This window comes from Acomys russatus, chromosome 8 (genome assembly GCF_903995435.1).
Source record: "Acomys russatus chromosome 8, mAcoRus1.1, whole genome shotgun sequence".
NCBI lineage: Eukaryota > Metazoa > Chordata > Mammalia > Rodentia > Muridae > Acomys > Acomys russatus.
The window spans coordinates 75,587,697-75,611,168 of NC_067144.1; the positions used below are offsets into that span (position 1 = coordinate 75,587,697).

The 23,472-nt window shown below is 48.2% G+C and overlaps 1 protein-coding gene and 1 pseudogene across 1 annotated transcript in view; both read right to left on the minus strand.

The window, feature by feature from the left end:
• Positions 1–10,159, minus strand: part of Dscam (DS cell adhesion molecule) — a 574,658-nt gene extending 564,499 nt beyond the window's left edge. The window contains exons 1-2 of the mRNA XM_051150389.1: positions 10,109–10,159; positions 9,804–9,975 (exon numbers count right to left, since the gene is read on the minus strand). Of these exons, the coding sequence (XP_051006346.1) occupies positions 9,804–9,975; positions 10,109–10,159 (223 nt within the window). The remainder of the gene's footprint in view (positions 1–9,803; positions 9,976–10,108) is intronic.
• LOC127192954 (40S ribosomal protein S19-like) overlaps positions 1–23,472 on the minus strand; it is an 877,505-nt pseudogene that overhangs the window by 607,256 nt on the left and 246,777 nt on the right.

The window sequence follows — 23,472 nt, forward strand, 5'->3', positions numbered from 1 at the left end:
TCTCTGAGTATCTTACACTGCTGAAGCCTAAAGAACATTCTAGCCTAGCCCTTGCCACCCTTGTGTACAGAATGACAGAGGTGTTTTAGGCTGGAGGAGAGGATGTGAGGTTTCTTGTGACTGTGCATACCAATGAGGTTGTGGTCCTGCTGTGAGATCCCAGAGGACAAATGATCCAACCCCCAAGCAAAGATAAGTACTCAACACCAATACCAAGATAACCTCTAGGTCAGTATTTTCCTTGCCAAATTATTCCATGGGTTTCCAATCAAGCTTATTCTAAACAATAGCCATCGGTGTTACCAGTTATTGGTTTTGCACTAACACACATGCACTCTTGTAATTTCCCATATCCCTGAAAGTCTGCTGTCCTCCTGCCAAGGCACCAGACAGCTTGCCAATTTAACGACCTTGCAGAAGGAGAGTCCCAACCATCTGAAAGCACTTCCTGTCTCCTGTGATTCCCTTTCACCAGACCAAGAAGTAAATGGATGACTTTCTTGCTGGTCCCGGCAATGGCACCCTGGTTTTACTTCCTATTGCTGTGATAAAATATCTTTACAACAGCAACCTTAAGAGAGAAAGGGTTGGGGCTGGAGAGGTGGCTAAGCAGATAAGAGCATTGGCTGCTCTTGCACACGACTGACTTTAGTTCACAGCACCCACAAGGCAGCTTACAACTATTGATAGCTCTGCTTGCAGGGAGTCTGACAATCAGCTTCTGGTCTCCATGGACACCAGGCATGCACACCGTATACATGTATACATTCAGGAAAAACTCGTGTGTGTGTGTGTGTGTGTGTGTGTGTGTGTGTGTGTGTAATAAAAATGAATCTTTTTATAGAGAAAGATGAAGTTTTTACTCAGCATACAATTCAGGTTACAACCCGTCTGAGACATCTTGGCAGGAACTCAAGGCAGCTACTCACACCCACAGTCCAGAACAGAGAAAGCATGCACAGTGTGCACGCTTACTAGTCAGCTCATTTCCTCAACTCTCATCCAAGACCCAAATATGGCAATGGTAGCATCCTCTCAGGACTCAGAATCCCAACACTAATTATCATAATCAAGGCAATCTCCCACAGATATGCCCACAGGCCAGCCTGATCTAGACAGTCCCCACTAAGACTTTTCTACACGATTCTAGATTATGTCAAGTTGACAAGTCTAACCAGCACCCACATTTTAGGCATTTCCTTTTCATTGGCCAGAAAAATAGATAATTAAATGGCCACATTTTGCAGGAGAGGTCACAGTAAGAGGTGGACCTGGAGAAAGAGCATCTTTGTCATGCCACACAGCCATGCCCTTTGCCTGCATCACCAGTTGTTGGGTCTCAAGTTCCTTCCTGAATTCTCACAAGTCATATAACATGGCATTGTTATTTGTACTCCAGCTTCTATTCATCGCTTATTAAAAAATGTTCTGCAGCTGATATTAAGAAATAAACACTATAATTAAGCAGCCTGGGATTTGGGGTTTTCAACATCCTAGGGGAACTCGAGATCAACTTACACATATCAGGGTGGCTGTGGATAAAAGAATTGAATCTGGAGCTTCCTCAAGAGAAATATGTTTACTTAATATGCAGTCTACACAATACTGTCAGAGGAACAGGTGAGGATGGTGGCCCCCTCACCTTCACTTATGTCTGTTTCTGCGTGAGGATAAAATCAGAGGCCTTCCCCCCACAGCCCCATGGGCCACATAGAGCCCCTACTAAGAATCAGTGCTTCAGTCACTCGACATGAGCAGAAACCAAAGGCAAGAAGCCTCCACTGCTAAAGGAGTCCACCTCACTGTTGTGACCCATGCACACTGGCTGCCACCCCTGCTAAACCCTGACCATCATGGCGAGCCCAGAGGAGATCGACAGGAGTGACAGCGCCACCCATGACTTTGCTTTGCAGAAGTATCTGATATGCCGGAGTTCAGAGAGCTGAGAACCAAAGGCTCTGACGAAATTACAAGGAACACAGATGCATTGTTTACACCCTGCGCAAAGCCAGGACAAACACTGTTTTCTGTTTCTCCATTAATATTAAGAGTCAAGGGTGGTGGGAGTCAAAGTCAGTGGCCACTCCGCTTCTGCTGCCTCTCCAACATGTGCTCTTCAGGGTGGGGAGAACAGCCTCTGTAAAGTTCTCAGATTACCATGGATCTTCTTGAGATAAAAGGCCAATGACCAACACACTGACATTAGTGAAAGGACAGACTTCACTCCAGTACAATGTTCCTACACATGTTCAGTATCTAGACTGTGAGCAGAAAAAAAAGGACCATGAGAGGAGATAAAAGCAGAGTGAGGGCTATATACCACCCTGGGAAGAAGACTACACTGGTTCTCTTTGCGTGTGTGTGTGTGTGTGTGTGTGTGTGTGTTGGGGGCCAGGATGTGTATGTGTGTGTATACATGTGGCCCTGTGTGTGTGTGCATATGTGTGAGTGTGTGAAATAGTATATGTATACATGTGGCTGTGTGTGTGTGTGCGCGCACACATGTGCACGCGTGTGTGTGCCAGAGGAAATGCATCCACCTCCTTTGAACGTGGAGCTCACCAATTAGGCTAGACTATTTGACTAGCAAGCCTCCTCCTGTCCCTGTCTCCCCAGCATTAGAATTATAAGACTGTATCCCTGCACCTAGCACTTTCATTTTGGGGGGTGAACTCTGGTCCTCGAGTTTGAAAGGTGAGGGCTATACTGGCAGCCATCTCCCCAACCCCAAGTTTTTGTTTCTTTCAATGTATTTTAACTTGGACACACTTAAGAGACTTGGAAGACAGTCTGCTAAGTGAAAAAAGCTAGGCACAGAAGCGAAAATGATCATGCTGTCATGATACGTGGAATATAAAATAAAAGAAAGATTCTTGCATCTAAAAGCTGTGTTCCTTTCCCCTTGTCCAACAACATTTACATCAATCACACAGCCCGTAGCTGTGTCTCCTGCCCCATCAGGTCTGACCAATTAGAAGTGTGAGTGGCTCAATTTAAATTCCCAGACTTTAATAACAGGTTAGCAAGGAGGACCCTGTGACAATAACAAGATCCTCGGTGTAAGCCCTTCTCTCTCTCTTGGTAATTGCTATTCTCTGGACCTGCACGTTGATTCCATCCCCCTGGTGTTCCGCTGTGGAGTCTCTCGGGGAGGCCGTACTTACTGTGGAATAAATATTAGCGGCCATGCCGCCGCAAAGACAAGGTCCTCCTCACTTGAGCCCCTCCCCTAGCCCAGGGAGGACTGAGTGAACCTCCAGGGTGTTCTGCAGAGTCAGGCTCAGTTTCTCGACACTTCCACAGGGTGAGTTGCCTTGTTTCTTCTACAGAGTCCAGTATGGTGGCAGGAACCCAGGGAAAGCCCACGTTTAGAGTGGAGCCAACCTCTCATGGTTTCTATATCTTTCTTTCAGGTTCTTTGCCCCTGCATTTCAAACTGGCTTTCTATAAATAGGACTGCTTGCTCACTCTTAAATCTTACGCACTGTCTTCTGAAGAAGAAGAAGAAGAAAAAAAACTGAAACATGGATTTAGGCAAGATTCATCAATACCCGCCCCCCATCCCCCCATCGCCTGTGTTGCCTCCTCATACGCCTATGAGGCTGGATCCTCTCTCTATTAAGTGGTTTTAATATTTATATATTTACATAGTCTAAGAGAATTAATCATCCATGTTGTTCAATACAGAATAAGCGCTAATCTCCAAAAATCAAGAGACGTCCACTATAAGCTTTAGAACGTCACATCCTTATATATAACACTGGGACCTTAACAACAATTAAAATATAATCTTTTCATGTTACCCTAATGAGGTACCAACTTTATCAACTCTGCTGCAAAATAAGATATTGACAAGAGACCTGTAGCCATTTGAGACTTAAGAAAATGGTAATGTGACCTTATAGGGCACGACTAAGGCCTTAAAACTCAAAGGCTTGAGTTGTATTTTTTTAAATTATTCTCAGGAGTTTCTGATATGCTTAAATGTCAGATTGCTGTTTCTAGCTAGAGTCCAGAATAGACAGGCACTATCCAAACCTTGCCAATTGAGAGCAAAGCTCCCTATGCCTAAATAAAATCACTGGCTGAGGCACCAGCCCCACTGTACCCCAAGAAAGGCACCTGGGGATACCAGAGGCAGGCCATGTCACCAAGAGAAAGCATCCACATGATTCACCTCTGTAAGACTGCACATCACACAGTCATTTGTAGAGCCCTAAATGCTTCTCCTGCCAGAGGCCACCTACTTGACAGACAGCAGAGGCAGGCTGAGGGAAGCTGCCAGCTGCTCACCCACTCTTCTTACAGAGCTGAAGCGGAAGAAGGCAAGAGAGCAAACTGGGTGAAGAACCTACGATGGGAAGGAGGCTAGAAAGAAGCCAGAGAAAGAAGGACACAAGCCTATGTTTTCTCTCTCTCTCTCTCTCTGTCCCTGTTCCTGTCCCTCTCCCTCACCTTCTCCCTCTCCCTCTCCCTCTCTCTCTCCCCCACCTCTACCCACTCCCTCACCCTCTCCCTCACCTTCTCTCTCCCCTCTTCCACCTGGGCTTCCATGTGCTCTGCTTTGTGCAAAGGACACACTTGGGCATAGTGGACATCTTAGCCTGTGCATTGTGGCATCCATTGTGATTTGGTCACTTCTCAGGCAAGCCATAGATTTCCCTGAAGCTATCAGAGCAAAACCCAAGGCTTTAGGAAAGATCATGGAGGCTGAACCCAGCCCTCTGAGCATCTGGGCAGAAGCTGTCTGACCTTTGAACTAATTTCAGGGATCTTCCCTTCCCATCGGCTCTTCCTTCCTGCAGCCCAGGTGGACGATAGTGTGCTGCCTGCAGAAGGCACTCTGATGCTCCCCTCAGAATTCATAACAGCACGCATACACTACAGGGCTGCCCGGGAGTCTTCCATTCTCCCTAAGCGCTTAGCTAAGGAAATACAACTTTGAATTAGCTTGTATTTTCAAAGCATTAAGGGATGTGAATACAGTTGGGGTGGGGGTGGGGGAACAGGCAGAGGTGAGCTGAGAATTTCCGAGTCCAGATCCTCTACACATGAAGAGTTAAGGCAGGTCCAGAGGAACAGGTGCTGCCTGGTGTGGGGGGGGGGGTGGGGATGGGAGTGCCGATCCAGGCCCCTAGAGCCTTGAAGGCACAGCTGCGGGAGATTGACAGACTGCGGACATGCAGCGCGCCCCTGTCACCAGCAGCAGAGGAGAGGCCCCGCAGCTTCCTGGAATGACATTGGAAGGTCAGCCAGTCAGGCAAGGAGCTGCCCCTTTCCAAGATGCACATGCCACCCCTGGACTCCTTCGCCGGTGTGCAAGGGAGGACACTGATGCACTTCCCTGTTGATCCGTGGCCTTCAGACACCTCCCTTCCCTCCATGCATCTTCTGGGATTGGAGACATTGTTACAAGCCTCACCCTCCTTTGCACAAATGAAAACAAAGGCTCAGATCGCCTCCGACCAGCCAAGCCCTGAACATAATCGTCATGTGTAAACCCCCACCTCCCGAGCCATAGAGTCTCCACGGAATGAACTTGAGGGACACTGGGGAGGCTGCTTCTCAGGAAAGCCCTAGACAAGTGTGTGGAGCATCCTCGGAGGCGGAGGTTTGCCTGCTCTGTAGAGAGCTTGCTGCAGGAGTCTGGTGAGGTTTGCCGCCCACTAGTGTCCTATGGCGGGGACACAATTGACATGCAGGTAGCAGCAACCCAGTGTCTCCCAGGCTGACAGTGCCTGCCCTCTAGGCTCAGCATGTACCCAGGTGCCATGGCCAAGAAAACGCCCATTGTATACATGGGTAGCCCCAGGGCACCTACCTAGCTTAGGTGAACCTCACTAAAAATCCAGGAGAATGGGAGTGTTCAGTCTAAAAACATCCCCAGTGCTCTACCTATTGCCACTTTAATTTTTGCTTAGCCACATTCATAATGAAGATTTTGTAAATGCAGGAAATGGGGGAACCCATTGCTTTATTTTAAAACAAACAAACAAAATGCACTCCCATTTCCCACAGTGCCCATAGATGGCAAGCCGGCCCCTCCCCCTTTACGTTAAGTTTCCATGGCACTGAACTGACTCCTACTCAGCCTTGGGGATTTTTTTTTTTTTTCAAAATTCCGTTCCCCAGCAGCACACTGTACGGTGGAGGGTGTGCCCTGTGATTTGCCGATTCTCCCAGGCAGCAGGGAACCCTTGGTGACACCCAAGTGGCAAGGAGAAGAGTGAAGGAAAGGAGGCCGATTGGCTGGCATTTATTAAAGGTCTGCCTGGCATTTTGTTTGCCTACAGAGGGCATCTTGTAGGGGCATGCAGCTTCTGTGCAAAGGCCTAGGAATTTTAGATGAACCCCGAAATTACCAGAGATAATTTCACCCTGCTGTATAAATATGGGAGAGAAAGAACATTTTTTTTTCTTATGTATTTCAATGAAAACTAACATTTAAAATATCACCTTGGAGGCCTTCAAGATGCACCAGTATTTTAAAAAAAAAAACAAACTGCTTCCATGGTTGACTAAAATATCAGGTGTCTGGTCTGTAATGCCCTGTCATGTGATCTTCAGAGTCCCAAAGGTGCTTCACACTCGGTGTGTCCTTCATCATAAGCCTGTCTCACCACTGTCACGCCACCCTCTCTTACCACAGCTAACTAGGCTCAGGGAGCCTGAGAGCACAGTGCAGTGAAGCTCAAAATCTCATGGCCAAAGAAAAGCCAATGTCAAGGGTGCATGTGCATGCATGCGTGTGTGTGTGTGTGTGTGTGTGTGTGTGTGTGAAACCAGCTGCAGAGATGCAGCCATATAAATCTGCACACTGCCCCCCCCCATTTTGCATGTTTGGAGCCCACCTCTACTCTCGTGAGGAGCATTACACTAGAAAGCACTCGCTGGGTTTAAATCCAGAGACCCTGTGCAGAGAGCCGGCGCAGCGGCGGCAGGCGTTCATGCTGAGAACACATGCAGCCGCACGTATCTGCAGACACATGTGCCCCTAAGGGTCTCCTGTGACTATCTCCAGGGTATTAGAGGTCCCTTTGGCTGCCACACAGGCTCCCTGAACCTCCTCAGGTGAGGTCACTCACAAGCTTTTAACCCATACCGGGACTGGTCTCTTGCTTCTGGTCTTTGCCCCAAATATCCTCTGTAGTCTGCCCAGCAGCATGGCTTTGAGAAACAAACGTACCCCCCCATTACATGCTTTCTACTGTTCAGATGAAGACAGACTGTCTAAAACACAGACCTGCTTCGTACCCTCCCCCAAATATACAATTGCATAATCTTTTACAAATGAAAAAGAAAAATGACTATAATAAGCATTTTAGTGTCTGAGGCCTAGCAATATTCACTTTGGGTCTTACCACACATTTGGGTATTTTTCAAAATGAAGATAGGCCAAAATATTACAATTGCTGATCAGAAAATTAAAAAAAAAAAAAAGGCTCCATCATATAGATGGGTAGTGTTTAGTCTCATATTTTTGAAATGTAGTTTTATCAAAGGAAGCATTTTAAACCAAGCTCTTATTTTACCATGGCTGTATATTTTATGATATTTTACATAGTATTTCCTGAACATATCATCCCCAGAAAATACACACACACACACACACATGCCTATACACATACACACACATACACACATATAAACACACGCACACACACACACAAGCCTCTAGACTCAGGCTTTGCTCACATAAAGAAAGGACCATTTTTACATAAGGTGGCTCCCTGGCCATCCGCTGATGGGGTCAGAGCAACTTGCCTGTGCATTTTACTGCAACAATAACTGGTTCTCGCAACAGATGTTAAAAGTCTTGCAGATAATTCTTGCATGACTCTACCCAGGTGCACATGAGCAATCTTTGCATATATTTTCCATATGGTAGAAGTCACTCAATTTGAACACTGCATAGAATTCTTTATATAGTTATATTTTAGTTATGAAATGCTGATCTTTTAAAAAAAATCATAGACATTTATAGCATCTCTGTATCAGAGACTATTATAATTTCTTCTGTACCATGCTCACCATATATATCTCACACTGAAAAAATTAGATGCTAGTTGGCTGCCAACCGGAATAGCTTGGCTCACCATCCTGAATCACCTATTTCTCCCCAGAGTGAAACTCCCTCTTCATCAAATAGGCCAGGCCTTTCCAAGGAGTCTGGATATGTCATATTGACAGGGAAACAGGCTGTCAAGGCGTGTTGGCTTTGGGGCACATCTGCAAACATCTGGGGCTTTTCTGTGCTCTCCCATTAGAGCGGCAAGCAGCAAGGATGGTTCTCAAGACCTGACTGCATGCTCAGAAGCACAGCTGTCCCCCCAGGTGAATCCCCAAGGAGGCAGGACAGAGCTAGTGCCCTCTGGGAAAGGGGGTGTCTTGTCAGAACTTGTTGTAATTTTCCCCCCTGGGAGGCAATCTGAAGATGAAAGCTCTTGTCACTGCTTTCAGTTATATTAAAGAGCCAAAGGACTGTTTTTGTGTGAATTTGGGGGAACCTTCCTCATTTGACTCCATTTTTTTTTCTTAGTCATATTTTTTTAACCTGGGAAACATCATGTCCTTGCTTTGGCTGTGGGTTAGCCACTCTCTAAATCCGCAAAGAAAATGCAGCCAGTGCTTACGGCTTCCCTGGGAATCTTCCTGAAAAACCTTACAGCCTCCCCTTGGCTTCTCCTTCTTCTGTTTTCTTGTAGAGAACAGATATATTCATTCTCATTCTCTCATATTCATATATTCTCTCTCCTCTTCCTCTCTCTCTCCCTCCCTCCCTCTCTCCCTCCCTCTTTCCCTCCTTCCTTCCTTCCCTCCTGGGTATAATGGTTTAATTTTAACTGTCAGCAGGTTATACGTTTTATGCAGATGTTCCAAAATTTGAGATGGGGATTAAAGCCCTGGATGCTTCTCTGCGATACCAAATGGTGACAATTACCTCTCTTTGCCACATGAGAGAAAGCCATTCATACATGTAAGTTCATATTTACCCTGTGACAGGCAGCCTAAGGTGCAGACACACTTACTAATTGGGTCTGACTCCATCAAAGGCAATAGCTTTCTAAATACCAGGAAGAAAGCATGCAATGCTGAGCTGAACATGGGGGCGGGGGGTGTTATGTACAACATTCACCGATTTCACTTTTACAAGTGTACAGGTGATTTTTTAAAAAAATCTGTCAACATTACAGATGATGTAATGCTTAGCAGTGCATATTTTTACATACACTACTGCGAGGAACATGTAGTGTCCAGGGGACGAGGGGGATGCAGACAACCGCATCTTTCACACAACCTTCAAGGATGAACTGTAGCAGAATTAAAGCAGAGGCTTCAGAGATCAAGAGCGCAGAACCCGAAGGCTTCTGTCTTAATTGACCCCTGCACCTGCCTGCGCTGCTACTACTAACGCCATGTCCTTTTTTTTTTTTTTTTTTTTTTTCTGGTTGTGATATTCAGTGGCGATCATCCCCTCTCTTCTCCCCAAACCTGGCTGGCTCTGATGAGGTAGCTGTCTAGCTCTGGAGTTGGGCTCTGAGCTGGCACTTGGCTAGCTAGCTAGGTAGGCTGCTTCCAGAGATTGCTGAGTGGTGCCTCACCGACCTCCTCTCAGTACCGCTTAACTAACCTCTCCTAAAGCAATGCAAATATATTTTTAAATAAATAAATAAACGCATGCATGAACATTCCAACCCGGATAGGGAAGGAAAAGGGAAAAGACTTCACCCATGCATCCAGCCCCGTACACCGCACCCACCGCCCCTTCCCAGACAGGAATCAGCGCAGACCGCAAGGCTCACCATTCGCGAAGCTCTGGAACAAGGAGAGAGCCAGTATCCACATGCCCCTGCTGCTGCCCGGCCTCCCGCGAGCCAGCGAGCCAGCGAGCGAGCCACGCGCCGGCCTCGCCCCCCGCGCTGCGCTGCGCTGCGCTCCGCCGCGCCCGGCCCGGCTCCGCTCGCCGCCCGCCACCTGCCCGGGGGCCGCCCAGCCGCCCAGCCGCGCTCCCCGCACGCTGCGCCCCCGCACACCTGCTCCCGGGCGCCGCGCCCCGCGCCGCGGACACAGCCCAGGTGCGCCGTGCGCTCGGCTCGGCTCAGCGGGCCGCGGGCAGCCAGGCGCGGGCGCACAGCCGCAGCCGCGGGCGCGAGCTCATGCCGGGCGCCCCCCGATGCGCAGCGCGGCCAGGCGGCGGCCTCCGGGGCGCCGGCCTCACCCTCCGCAGCCAGGCAGCAGGCGCGCGGCCAGGCTCATCCTGCTGCGGCGGCCTCGGGCGCCGGGTCCCCTGTGCTGCCCTTCCCTGCCTGAGCCCGGCGGGCCGCGCGCGGAGGCGAGCGGGGACCCCTCCCCTGCTCTGGCCGCTGGGGCGCTCTGCAGTCTTAAAGCAGCAGCAGAGGAGTGCGGTGGATCACGCAGTCGGCGGGACCCAGGGCTCAGAGGCTCAGAGATTCGTCCCCACACAGGCCATCATGTGTAGCTCTGTTCTTGCAGGTTGTTAATGAGATGCAGCCGGGGCTGACCACTCCGGAAGGGTGCCAGCCAGGCAGAGGTGACCGCGAGGCGTTAGCAGTTTTGAGGCTATGTGCAGCAGGATTCGGAGTCCGTATTGACTCTCTGAAAAGTCTAGTCCATCTGCCTAGAGGGAAATGTTGCCTCGGAGTCCTCGGGGCTCCTGGGAAGAGCTCTCTGACTTCACTGGCTGATTTTTAATTATCTTGAATACATACTAGGATGCAAACATGAGCGATTCTAATTTTGATCTCTGAGTGGTGCATAAAAACTGATTAAAATAGCTGATTCTGTGTCTAAGTCCCAACATGCAACCCCTTTCTTGGCACTATGCAGACGGCAGACCATGCCCAAAAGGGTCTTCAAAAAGATCTTGAAGTAAAGGTATTATTTCAACAAAGGCCCTTCCAAGGGTGCATGTCCATAGCCAGCACTTTACAAAATAATGACCTACAGGGTCAGAATGTGCTTCAATTTTAGGTCTAAGATTGAATGCACACAAATAGGGCGGTGGGCTGGGAAAGCTTTGAGGGAAGGGAGGAAGGGACCATCTCATGGGAAATGGAGACAGTTTCCCAGGCATGGGGCATCTTCTGCCTGGACTACAGTGTTCTTCCGGATTAGGCACCCCTAAGACAGCTCACAGAATAGCCTAGCAAAAGCAAATGTCGAGGCAGAAATAAAATGGTGCTTTACCAGGGCTGGGCACAAGATGGCCAGGCCCTATGTGTTAGGAAGGGTCAGCTGAGCCCTGACGCCGCCGCGGCACTGGCTGCCATTGCTCTGCAGCTGTAGGTGATCACGTGCTGCCGCCCACTCAGGCTGCGCCTCCAAGCCTTGCCAGCCACACGTGGAACCCCAGTGTCCTCTGCCTTTGTATGCAGTGTTCACTCCCTGTTCCCCAAAGCTGTGGTGGCAGGCTGTGGGCCTGATTTCCGTTCCTTTAGTCCACAGGAGTTCATGCGTTTCAACCATCTTATGGCACAGCTGGGCCTTGGTAGCTAAGCACTCAAGACAAAGCTGGGCCAGACCAGGTCAGGGTCAAACCACTGCCCCTACTTATCAGATTTAGGCATACATGCATGTCTCATAAGCCTCCCTGCCCCGGCATGCAAAGTGAAATTATCAGCATTCTAACTATAATGGTTGTGGTGCTCTGAGGCCTAGTGCCTGGTCCCCAAGGCCAGCGGTGGCAAAGGTTCTGGGTTGGAGCATGACAGCCCCTTTTGCAAAAGGGAGGAAATACATCATTTAACACACCACCCGCCCTCCTCCACCCCACCCCACCCCCCCCCCCCGCACCTCCCAGCAAGCCCGGCGTGGTAGCACACACCTTTAATCCCAGCACTCCAGTAGGCAGAGGTAGATGGATCTCTATGAGTTTGAGGCCAGCCTGGTCTACAAAGAGAGTTCCAGGACAGCCAGGGCTACACAGAAAAACCCTGTCTCGGAAAACAAAACAAACAAACTAGCAAAAACAACAACAACCCCTATTAAAAAGTTTGTCCTTTCCTCTACAGCGTCTTTTGGCCCTGCTGTTTACTGCTTCACCCTGTTGGGGCTAGTTGGCAAGGGCACAGCTGATGCCAAGCTGCTACCAAGCGATCCAGGGCCACATAAGTGGCCGGCATCTGCTGTTTGGCTTCTTTGCCTTCCACCCATGATTGAGAATAGGGAAGCATCCTCCATCCCAGGGACCACTGTCCCAAGGTCACAGGAGATGCCCAAGTGAGTGCACACCCACACTGAGAAGCTGTCCTCGGTGCCTGGTTCAGAGGTGGCCCCAAGACTCGCACGGCTGTGGGACATGTATGACAGTGCCAGTCTGCAGTAGGACAGTCAATGCCACGCCCCACTCTGGGCGCCTCCCAGTACACAGCCAACCTACCTCATTCAGGTGTGCACATCCAGATCTCCTCATAGACAGTGAGCAATGGCAGTAAAAAAGGCCGTCCACTGAAAAAAGCACAACCCACAGCAGCAGAGACTGAGAAAGACCCAGAGACCACATAGACAGGGGTGTTGTCTTCATTTCTTTTCTTTTTTCATACTTTTTTCTTGATATGATTTAAAAAAAACAAAACAAAACAATGAAAGCAACTCAAGGGAGAAAGTTTATTTCGGCTCACAATTCAGTGACACAGTCCGTCCTTGCTTGTGCTCAGCTTACTTTCTCGTCTTCATGGAAGCTGGGGTCCTAGCCTAGGGAATGCTGCCGCCCACAGCATTCTCTCCTACAGCACAACCCCAGAGGCCCGTTTCTCAGGTAAAGATAGATGGGCAGCCCAGAGCCCTCCCCAAGAGCAGCTTGTGGGGATAGCTCAGGAAACAAGGCCTCATTGACTCAGAAAAGATGTGTCCAAGGGCACTATCACTAGAAAGCTCAAGTCGGAAAGTGTGGAGCACTCTATCTTCTGAGGAACACTCTCAAGACTCTCAGGAACATGGAGATACCATGCGGGGCACTGGGCCCAACCCTGTGGTTGGCTTTCAAATGCACCTTCACGGGCTTCCGTCAAAGACTTGTACATGTCCACATCACGTGCTTCAATACAGACATGAGTGTGGATCACTTAGCTGTGAGCCTCGTGAGATCAGAGACTCACTTCCGGTTAGCGATAAACCCCCAACACCTGCCTAACCGAGGCACTGTAATGCTTAATTTGTTTATCAGCTTGACTAGATGAGAAAAGGCTTCCTAGGTTAGTAAGGCACCTCTGGGACTGATTGTGAGGCCTTTTCAGATATCATTTGACACCGAGGGTCCTGACTAATCTACAGTAAGGGCCTTCAGAAGTGGTGAAGAGGACTAGGTGTGGCCTGGGCGAATAAAGTAAGTCACTGTGGAGGCATGTCTTGGAGGATATATTTTACCCTAGTTTCTTCCTGTATTCCTTCTTCTCATTTCATTTCCATGTGAGAAGAATGTCCTCTGTTACATGATCCGGATGCCGCCCAAATATTCTGCCCAAGCATTTGGTACCATGCAACTGTGAGATGAGCCCTCTGAAACTGTGAACCCAAATACCACCCCCTCAAGTTTCATGTATCAGCCATTTTGGTCACATGGGCCTTATGGGAAATTAGGGACTCGCCCTACTGCAGCATGAACTCTGTTCTTGTTAGTCTTAACTGTAAATTTGACACACGACTGGGGTGACCTAAGACACTCTACTCGGGAATTGCCTAGACCAGAACTGCTCTGTAGGTGTGTCTGATGGCGAGTGCCATGATTGTTCATTGCCGCAGGAGGGCCCGGCCCACGCGGGCAGCAACACCTTCAGGCAGGTGGTCCTGGGCTGTATAAGAAATCTGGATGACCAGAGACTGAGGGGATGGTAAACCAATGACTGCTCCACCTCATGGGAGGGAGCCAACCTCTGTCACTATTAATGCTACTTTGCCTCACTTGCAGACAGGAGCCTAAGCTAACTCTTCATGCGGCTTCATCCAGGTGGATGAGAATTTCACATTCTCCGTGCTAAAGAGGCTTCATCAGCAGGTGATGGAAACAGATGCAGAGATCCACAACCAAACAATAGTCCAAACTAGGGGAGTTCTGTGGAACGATGGGAGGAAGGATGGAGCAAGCCGGAAGGGTCAAGGACACCACAAGAAGACCTACAGAGTCAACTAACCTGGGCCATCGGGGCTCACAGAGACTGAAGCACCAACCAAAGAGCAAGCATGGGCTGGACCTAGACCCCTACACATAGGTAGCAGATGTGCAGCTTGGTCAACATGTGGATCTCCTAACAATGGGAGTAGGGGTTGTCTCTGACTCTGATGCCTGCCTCTGGATCCTTCTCCCTTAGCTGGACTGCCTTGTTAGGCCTCAGTAGCAGAGGATGCATCCAGTTCTGCTGTGACTTGAGGTGCCAGGGTGGTTTGCTGCCCCTTGGAGGCCTCCGATTCGCTGAGAAGGACAAGAGAAATGGGGAAGGGAGCATGAGGGTGGGACTGACTGGGAAGAGGGGGGGACCCCACTGGGATCAGGCTGTAATTAAATAAATAAAGGAGAGGGGGTGGAGGGAGAGAGAGACAGAGAGCGAGAGAGGGGGGTAGAGAGAGAGGGAGGGAGGAAGGGAAGAAGGGAGGGAGGGAGAGAGAGAAAGAGGGGGAGAGAGAGAGAGAGGGAGAGAGAGAGAGAGAGAGAGAGAGAGAGAGAGAGAGAGAAGGAGAGAGAGAAGGAGAGAGAGAGAGAAGCTGGGTAAAATCAGTAAACTGTGTTCCTCCAGAGTTTCTGCCTTCAAGTTCCTAGCATGAACCCCCTCAACGACGGACTGACCTGGAAGTATACGCTAAAACAAACCCCTTCCTCCTCTAAGTTGCTTTTGGACAAAGTGTTTTATTATGCAGTGGGAGAGCCACATCTAAGCTAATCACATCTGCAACCTGTGTGACCCTACTACCAAATAAGGCCATGTTGTGAGGCATTGTGAATGATTCTTGTCTGTTGATGGGTCAGACAGAAAACAATCTACCTCCTGAGACTGGGATGCCTTAAATCAGGGGTCAAGTGGCCTGGGACGAGGTCCTGAAACTTACCACCCTCACTTACATTGAGTGTTCCTGGGGGCACAACCTATGATCTCAGGATTTAGAAGGCTGAGGCAGAGGGATGGCAAGTTTGGGGGTAGCCTGCACTACAAAGTGAGACTTTGCCTCAAAACAATAAACCAACAAGTAACAACAGCAGAAGTCACCCCTGCGCAGGTGCACCCCAAGCTTAGTGCGAGATCCCGACTTCATCTCTCATTTTGTTTCTTGTCATAGAAAATGGGGTCACAGTGCCTACTTGTCTCAGACGACCATTGAGGTTGGGGTACATATAAGGGTTATATGTACACATGAATTGATCTGTCTGCACATACAGGGTTGGCACTTCCTACACACTTCAACTCCTTTGAAAGAATCTAAGAAGACAGCCAAGACAGACTCACTGAATCTTCTAATTTAATGGAAAATTCAGATAATAATTACAGTGTTCTGAAATGGGCTATGTCATTTAAATTGGCACATTAATTCAACTGTGTGTGTGTGTGTGTGTGTGATGTGCGCGTGTGCGTGTGCAAATAGTGCTTGGGTGCTATGGGTCTGTGAACTGTATGTTTCTGTGTAGTGTATTTTCTTTTTTCCCCTATTTTTTATTTATTCTTTGTGAATTTCACATCATGTACCCCAGTATCACTCATTTTTGAGTCCTTCCATATCCACCCTCCATCCTTGTAACCCCCCTAAAAGAAAAATTAAAAAAAAAAAAAAAAAAAATATATATATATATATATATATATATATATATATATCACTGTGGAAGCTGTGGTGTGTCACAGTGTGCCCTGCAGCTTTATTTACAAATATTCATTGCAAAGAGCCACTGTTCTGGTTCGAGACCTCTGGCTTCTGTTACACCATCAATACTAGACCTCACACGGACTCCTCTCAGATAGATCTACTGCTACTGAGCCATGAAGATTCTGTGGCTTTGGTTCAGCAGGACAGGCCCTTTCATGCTCTCTAATGGATCATCATCAATGACAGAACATCATCAATGGAGTAAATGTTAGGGTGGACCAGTTCAGACTCCTGGATCTGGGCCTGGGCGGTAGCTGAGTTGGTCAGCCCACCAGCTCTCCCATGTCCATGCCATCAGGGCCAGAGTCATCCTGGGGTTACTTGAGCTGTGGCAAATGTTCCATCTTTTTCAACAGGGCCCTTTGGGTGCCACGTGGACGGCTGCTCAGAGGGAGCATGTCCATCTCTGAATCGTCTTTATGTGGTCACTACACTTCCTTACTCCCAAGGATATGGGTACCAACACTGTCCTTCCAACACCTGGAAGAGGAAGCCTGGGCTCAGGTAGGTCCAGAATCATGCAAGCCAATGCCCAGACGGTGAGGGCTCAGATCCTGGGTCTTTCTGACAAGCAAGGAGGAGGTAGAAGGAAGCCAGGGTGAGCGTGGGTCCATGGAAGACACCCGTGTGAACAGAAGCACCTCCAGAAGATACCAGGGCACCATCACGCTCGGCAACTTCCCCACTCCCAGCCTCACACCATGACCTGGTCTGAAACGGCAATGCCTTTCAGTGTCAGGAAGCATCATGCCCAGAGTCCTCACCATGGCAACGGATCCCGCAGTACTCCTTACCGCCAGCCAGCAGTAGACCAACCATACTTCTGCCTTCTAATAGACACTGTTCCTTGGATGCTTCTCTGAAATACCCAGCAACCTCACCCCTCTTCCATAATGTCGTCCATGGGTCAACATCTGGGGAAGAGCTAGGGTGGACCTGGGGCAGAAGAACAGGGAAACAGTCCAGGGGTCAGCGGGAGGCTCCTACATCTCCAGCCACAACCGGGCTGTATGATTTTTATGTGCACTGTGGCAAAGGAGAAGTGGAGGTTTGAATGAAAACTGTCCCCCATGGGACAGCTTTGATTTGAACATGTGACAAGCAGCCAGCAAACACAGGCACAACCATGTCACTACTGCCACAGTTCTGTCATAGCTGTGCTTGGTAAAGCTTTACGGCTTTAAGTGAGACTAGAAGGGCAAAAGAGAGGACAAGGAGTCAGACAAGGAAAAATAGAAAAGATGAGAAGGCCGCGTGGTACAAACGTTGGCGGGAAAGCGGGAAGAAAACTGTCCTAGGCTTTCTAAGTCTCAGTAGCTCAGTTTAAAGAAAAGTCGGGTCAATTAGAGATAAGGTAAAATTGGACCCATACTCATAAAAATTGGATCCATACTCATTAAAAAATGCTTAATTTAAAAGCTAGCAAAGGCTGACAATGTAGCTCAGTGCTAGCCTGCCCGCCTAGCACACACAAGGCTCTGGGTTCAAACTTCCACACCACAATAGGTGAATGAATGAGTATTTTTAAATAACCAAGAAAATATTTAAATGACAAATGTAGTAAGAGCAAGAAATTCAAATGGTGGACTGTTCTGAAGAGCAGTTGGGGAAGAAGAAAGGAAGGAGGGCAAGAAGAGTGGAAGAGGGAAGTGAGAAAGGGGTACAAGCAGGGGGAATATTTTATCATATTTAATTAGGTAAAGAAAGAAAGATCAAGAGTATATAACATGTTTTATTTTAAAAAAAAAATCAAATACCCCTCCCCCGACATACAGAGAGAGAAAGAGAGGTTATAATGGGCAAAAACATTGCACAGTAAATATAGATACATGCTACCTGGATGGCCGAAGTGTATAAGTGGAAGAAAAAGAAATGGAAAAAATAAATAAATGAAGAAATAAAAGGGTTCATTAAACAAGAAGCTGTATGCATGACACAGTTTGCTTCTATGCCACAAACCCACAAACAGCTATCTCTGTAGTGCCGCGTCACTTCTCCATCTATTAATCTGCATTTTCAATCTTTTGTTTCCTTGATTAAAATGTCCAAAATTAAAGTGTAAAGGCAATAAAAGTAAAAATTAAGGTGTTTTGTGGAACACAGCCGGGTTTGTGTGCCACAACAGGACACTATCTGAGATCCAGGATGTCCCTGCCTCCACTTACAACTGTGCTAGTCCTCCCTGTGAGATGTGGCACCTTTAAGAAGAGGACGAAGCTACCCTCTCCCACAGCCACATGTCCGCATCTCTCATCCCTGTCACCCACGTCCTTCAGAGAGCCCAGAGCAGCTGGCAGTCTCCCTCAGTCTCCCACAGTACTGAACCTCCTCACAAAAGCTCCATGATGGGGTGTGAGTCTGTTGATGGAGGCTCTCCGGCAAAACAGCCAGTAAGATATATGGATCCAAGTACAAAACATATTTATCAAGGGGCTGGAGAGATGGCTCAGAGGTTAAGAGCACTGGCTGCTCTTCTAGAGATCCTGAGTTCAATTCCCAGCAACCACATGGTGGCTCACAACCATCTATAATGAGATCTAATGCCCTTGTCTGTCATTCATGCAGGCAGAGCACTGTACACATAATAAATAAATACATCTTGAAAAAATATTTATCAAGATAGAAATCAGCTTAGGGGAGGGCACAGGAGGGGGGAGCTTTGTTATAGGGTGCTGGCTTTCACGGTCCTGGCAGTCTCACGTCCTCTCCTCTGCAGGCTGAACACCAAAGGGAATGTCCATTTCAGTGAATGGACAGATGGAGAGCCCTCCCAGTTCAAGGTACCAAGCAGAAGGTGGACTGAACCTTCTTCTGCCTTTCTGCTTCATTCACACCTCAGTGGATTAGAGAGCTCATCACACTGAAAAAAAACCATCTGCTTCACTCATCCCATAGTTTCAACTGCTAATGTCTTCTGGAAACGTCTTCAGCTACCTGGGCATCTCATGGCCCAGGAAAGTTGGCCTGAGAAAATAACCAATTCAATCCCCCATCACCCCAGCTTCCTCTACCTCGCCTGTGAGGGTTCATCGTATGATGCCAGACACATTGAGTCAAAACCCCACAGAAACAGCACTTAGAGCACATGATTATAGGAAAAGGGCCTTGTTTACTGAACTTAACTGGAAAGGATCTTCAGAGACGAAGTCTTCAGAGAATGGGAGGGACGTTGAGCAGCAATGGGGAAATGGCACAGCATACATGGAGGGCTGACAGAGGAGAGCGAGGGAGAAAGAGGAAGGCTAGACCTAAGAGCACATAGTGTTATCTTGCCCAAGGGATCAGATTGACACTTACAAAAGAGTCATATGAGAGAGGCTGAGGGCGGAGACCCCCCCAGATCGAGAAGTGGGAGATAGGAGCAACACATGGCAGTGACATCCTCACGTCGATGCCTATGCAAGTTTATTACAACTTACATTTTAAGTGGAAGCTGTAAATGTTTGTAAGGCATCTTAACCTCTTCATTATTACTAGTTTAGGATGAGTCCCTGCTGGCTAGGCCATACACTACTAGAAGGTGCTGTTGAGAGAAAAAGGTTATCGACAGTCTTCCTCAGCTGTGAACCCTGGGAACTACAATGACAGGCATGGGAAGACGCACCTGTGGGTACGACAGTGACATGGATGTTGTGGGGGTAGACAGAAGCTTGGGGGAACCAAAGTGAAGCAGACATGTTGTTATGACGGAAGGACAACACGACGCATGAGCTCACAGCAGCGTGGCTGTCGACACAAGAGCTGCTGCACACGATCAAGGCCATCACTCAGATTGGAAAGAAAGGTTCGTGAGCGCCAGGCCCTAGCTGAGGATCTAGGAGCAGTTGATGGCCTCTCGGGGCGGGAGAGTGAGTTTTCTTTAACTCTGATAGGTCAAATGCCATCTGGTGGATGGCCCCACCCGGGGAGTAAGTGGACAGCATAAATTAGATGCTTTTGGGTTATTTAAAAATCAATAAATGGACACAAAATTGGAGGTCAGGGAGGCGGGGTCCATCTGGGAGGAGTTAGGAATAGAGGCGGAGGTGAATCTGGCCAAAAGCCTTGTATGAAAGTCTCAAAGAATTAATAACTATATTCTTAAAACTCCTCAGGTTAGGACTAAGCCTTCCACACGAGTCTGCAGGGGGCATTTCTAGATTTAAGACACAGCAGAAATGAGACCTCTCCAGAGATAGGACCGGAGTATTGAAATTGAATCTTATTTGATTGCCAGCGCTATCAGCAGCCTCTGCTGTTGAAGACAAGTGTAGCCCATTTCATCTCCAGCAGATCCCTTTGAAGCAGGTGGATCATCTCAGCACAGCACGTCCCGCTAGGACACCTGTTCAGTCATCAGCAGGGACTGGTGAGCCCCTGACACTGCAGAGACCGTGAGCCACAGGGTACACAGGGCACATCGGGGACCAGAGGATTAGGGGTTCATAGGTGAGCAGAATAAAAAAACATCTGCTTCTGTCATGATATGTGCAGCCGAAACGATACTTGTCGAGGGGTAAAGGCACTTGCCACGCCTGCTGACCTGAGTTCAGTTTATGGACCGATCCTCACAGGTTGTCTTCTGACCTCTACTTGTATCACACATGCACACACACAGGTACACATGCACACACACACACACACACAGAGACCCATGCATGCACATACACCTACACACACTTGTGCATGCACACCTGTATACATGTGACACACACATGTGCACACACACGCGCGCGTGCGCACGAGCGCACACACGCACACACTAAAATAGATATATAAATAAATAAAATCTTTCTCTGTGATTTATTTCCTCAGGCAGCTTACAACCAGAGAAAGCACTGGCCACACTGCACATAGCAGACATGGGAGTGGATGGTTACTGTAGTGCTGTTTACAGCACAGTGTGAGCAGCCCAAGTACCCAGCAGTAGAGCCCTGATGAAAGCAGTAATGGTGGGTGTGCTGATGGGACATAATGCCATCATTAAGAAGCCACTGAGGGGCTAGAGATCACACAGCTGGATCCTTGGGATGTTGTGAAGGAAAAGAAGAGTGGGAGGTAAGCATGCACACGCCCGTTTTTACACAGAGGTGTGCATATGTCCATATACCCTCACACGCACACACACATGCAGTCCTTGGATGAACATCTGTGAAGACATTATCCACCGAAAGGGATCTAGAGTAAGTGGAGGAGGAACAGGTAACCTCACAACACATTTGTTTCCTCACTAATTTTAGTTTGGCTTTCTACTCAGATCTATCTTTGAATGAAAAGTCATTACCTGTGACCTTTAAGAGATCGCTGCAACGAGGTGGCTCGGCAGGTAAAGGCAACTGACGCCAAGCCTGACCCTAACCTGAGTGAGACCCACATGGTAGGAGAGAACCAACTCCCACAGATTGCTTTTCTGAGCCCCATGGGTGTGCACACGTGCATACATATACACACAACAAACAAACAAACAAATAAATAAATAAATCTTTAAGAAATAGATTACTGCATAAAATTCAATGCTATCCAAACATGTCAGCCAATCACCAAATGAGTCATCTTAGATTTAAATATTAGGTAATAAAAATTAAATGAAAATGTCAGCTAAAAACATGCCACAGTCCTACAACCCTGGCACACGAGAGACTGGGGCAGGAGCATCATGAACGTGAAGCCATCCTTCACTCCACGACAAAACAGTCTTTAAAAGAAATAAAACAACTAACAAATGGATTTATGTCCTCAGCCGTGCTGTCTGTATTTCCCACACCCGCCACCACCCTCGCTAGTGGCTGCACATGAGGTGGCACAGATAGGGGACATTTCCACTACTATGAATAGTTAATTCGAATGACCTCAACCCAGATCCTCTCACAGCCCCAAAGGACACGATCCTGGATCAAAATCTCCAAAATCTCTGTAGGGGTTTGGGGGAGGGCTGTTCTGTTCGTTCTGTTGCTGGGACAAATACCCTGAGCAGAAAGCGAGTTAGAGACGGAGGGTTAGCTGGCTTACAAGGCTGAGTTGCAGCTCACAATTGAAGACTGAAGGGAAGTCAAGGCAGGAACTTGAAGCAGCTCATCACACCATGCCCACAGCCAAGACCAGGGAGAGACACTGCCCGCTGCCAGCTTCCACGGCCCTTCTCCTGTCTGGTAGCTCAGGGCCCTCTGTCCAGGGAACTGGTGCTTCCCACTTTGGGCGGGGTCTTCCCTACACCAACCTAAGACAATCCCCCCACAAACACGGCCACAGACCGATCTGATTTAAGCAATTCTTTCTCTACTCCGGTGATTCTAGGTTGCGCTAAGTTGACGTTTAAGACTGACCTGCATAGGAGGCTGCGCAAGAAGACAACTGAATTCTGGGTAAGAGACTGGCCACATACTCACCAAGGATGAAAACTATAGCCTCAAATTACAGCTTTTATAGTTCTGTGTCCGCCTTGACTTCTCTCCTGGTAAGTTAAATTCCTTCTCATGAATTAAAGTCTCTTCTCACTCATCTAACAAGTCAGGGAAGTTATTGACTGATTCAAAAATGCTCATAAGCACAGCATGACGAGGAAGCACCCACGCTGCTGTTTGGTGGATGCCTGAGTTGCAGAAAGACTTTAGGGAGTCCTGGCTTGCTTTATGCACGTCTTTGCTGATTGACTTTCCAGAAGTACGCTATTGTGACATTCATCTGAGGATGGAACTGAGCACACTCACACCTTGTTAAAACCCCCTCAGTACATGAAGATATCTGTACATCTGCCTCTGTGGAAGATGGCACTTCTCATAACCTTGGGTTTGGAGTTGCTGTACAGGAAGGAGCCTCATTGGATAAGGTGTGGTCCTTCTTGCCAACACACTGAAGCTGACTGTCACATTAACTTCAGATGACCTCAGCCACACACCTGTATGCACAGAGCCTCCAGCCACATACCTGCACACGGCCTCCAGCTACAGGTACATATGTGTACACAGCCTCTAGCCATGCGCACACATGTGTACACAGCCCCCATTCACAGATACACATGTGTACAGATTTTGCTTTTTGGCCTATTTCTTTGCAACCACAGCCATTTGAACATAAGTATTAGACCCGCATGACATTGGATTAAGTGTATATGCTTGTAAAGGCACATATGTTACTGTTTCCTATTCTGTTTTGTAAAGTTACCTAATGTGTGCTCTTTTCTCACACAACCCCTCCCCTTTGAAAAATGTAAATACGGGTATTTTAAGTTATTTTTTCCAAAATTATATTTTCAATATTTTCACCTTTTGTGATTTTAATTCTCAATAATCTTGATCTCTTTTTTTCACTTTATATCCTGGTGATAGCTCCATCCCTCCTCACCTCCCAGTCTCACCCTCCCTCCCTCTCTCTCCCCCATTCCCCTTCCCCGATTCCTCTGAAAAGGGGGGCCTCACTTCCCAGCCACCCCAGCTCATCAAACTGCATCAGGATTGAGTGTGTCCTCCTCTGTCCCACCAGGGGGAAGAGATCAAAAAGCTGCCAACAGAGTCTGTGTCACAGTCAGCCCCTGCTCCCCTTACTAGAGGGAGGACCCGCATGAAGCCTGAGCTGCCCATCAGCTACGTCTTTGCAGGGGGCCTAGGCCCAGTCCATGCATGGTCCTTG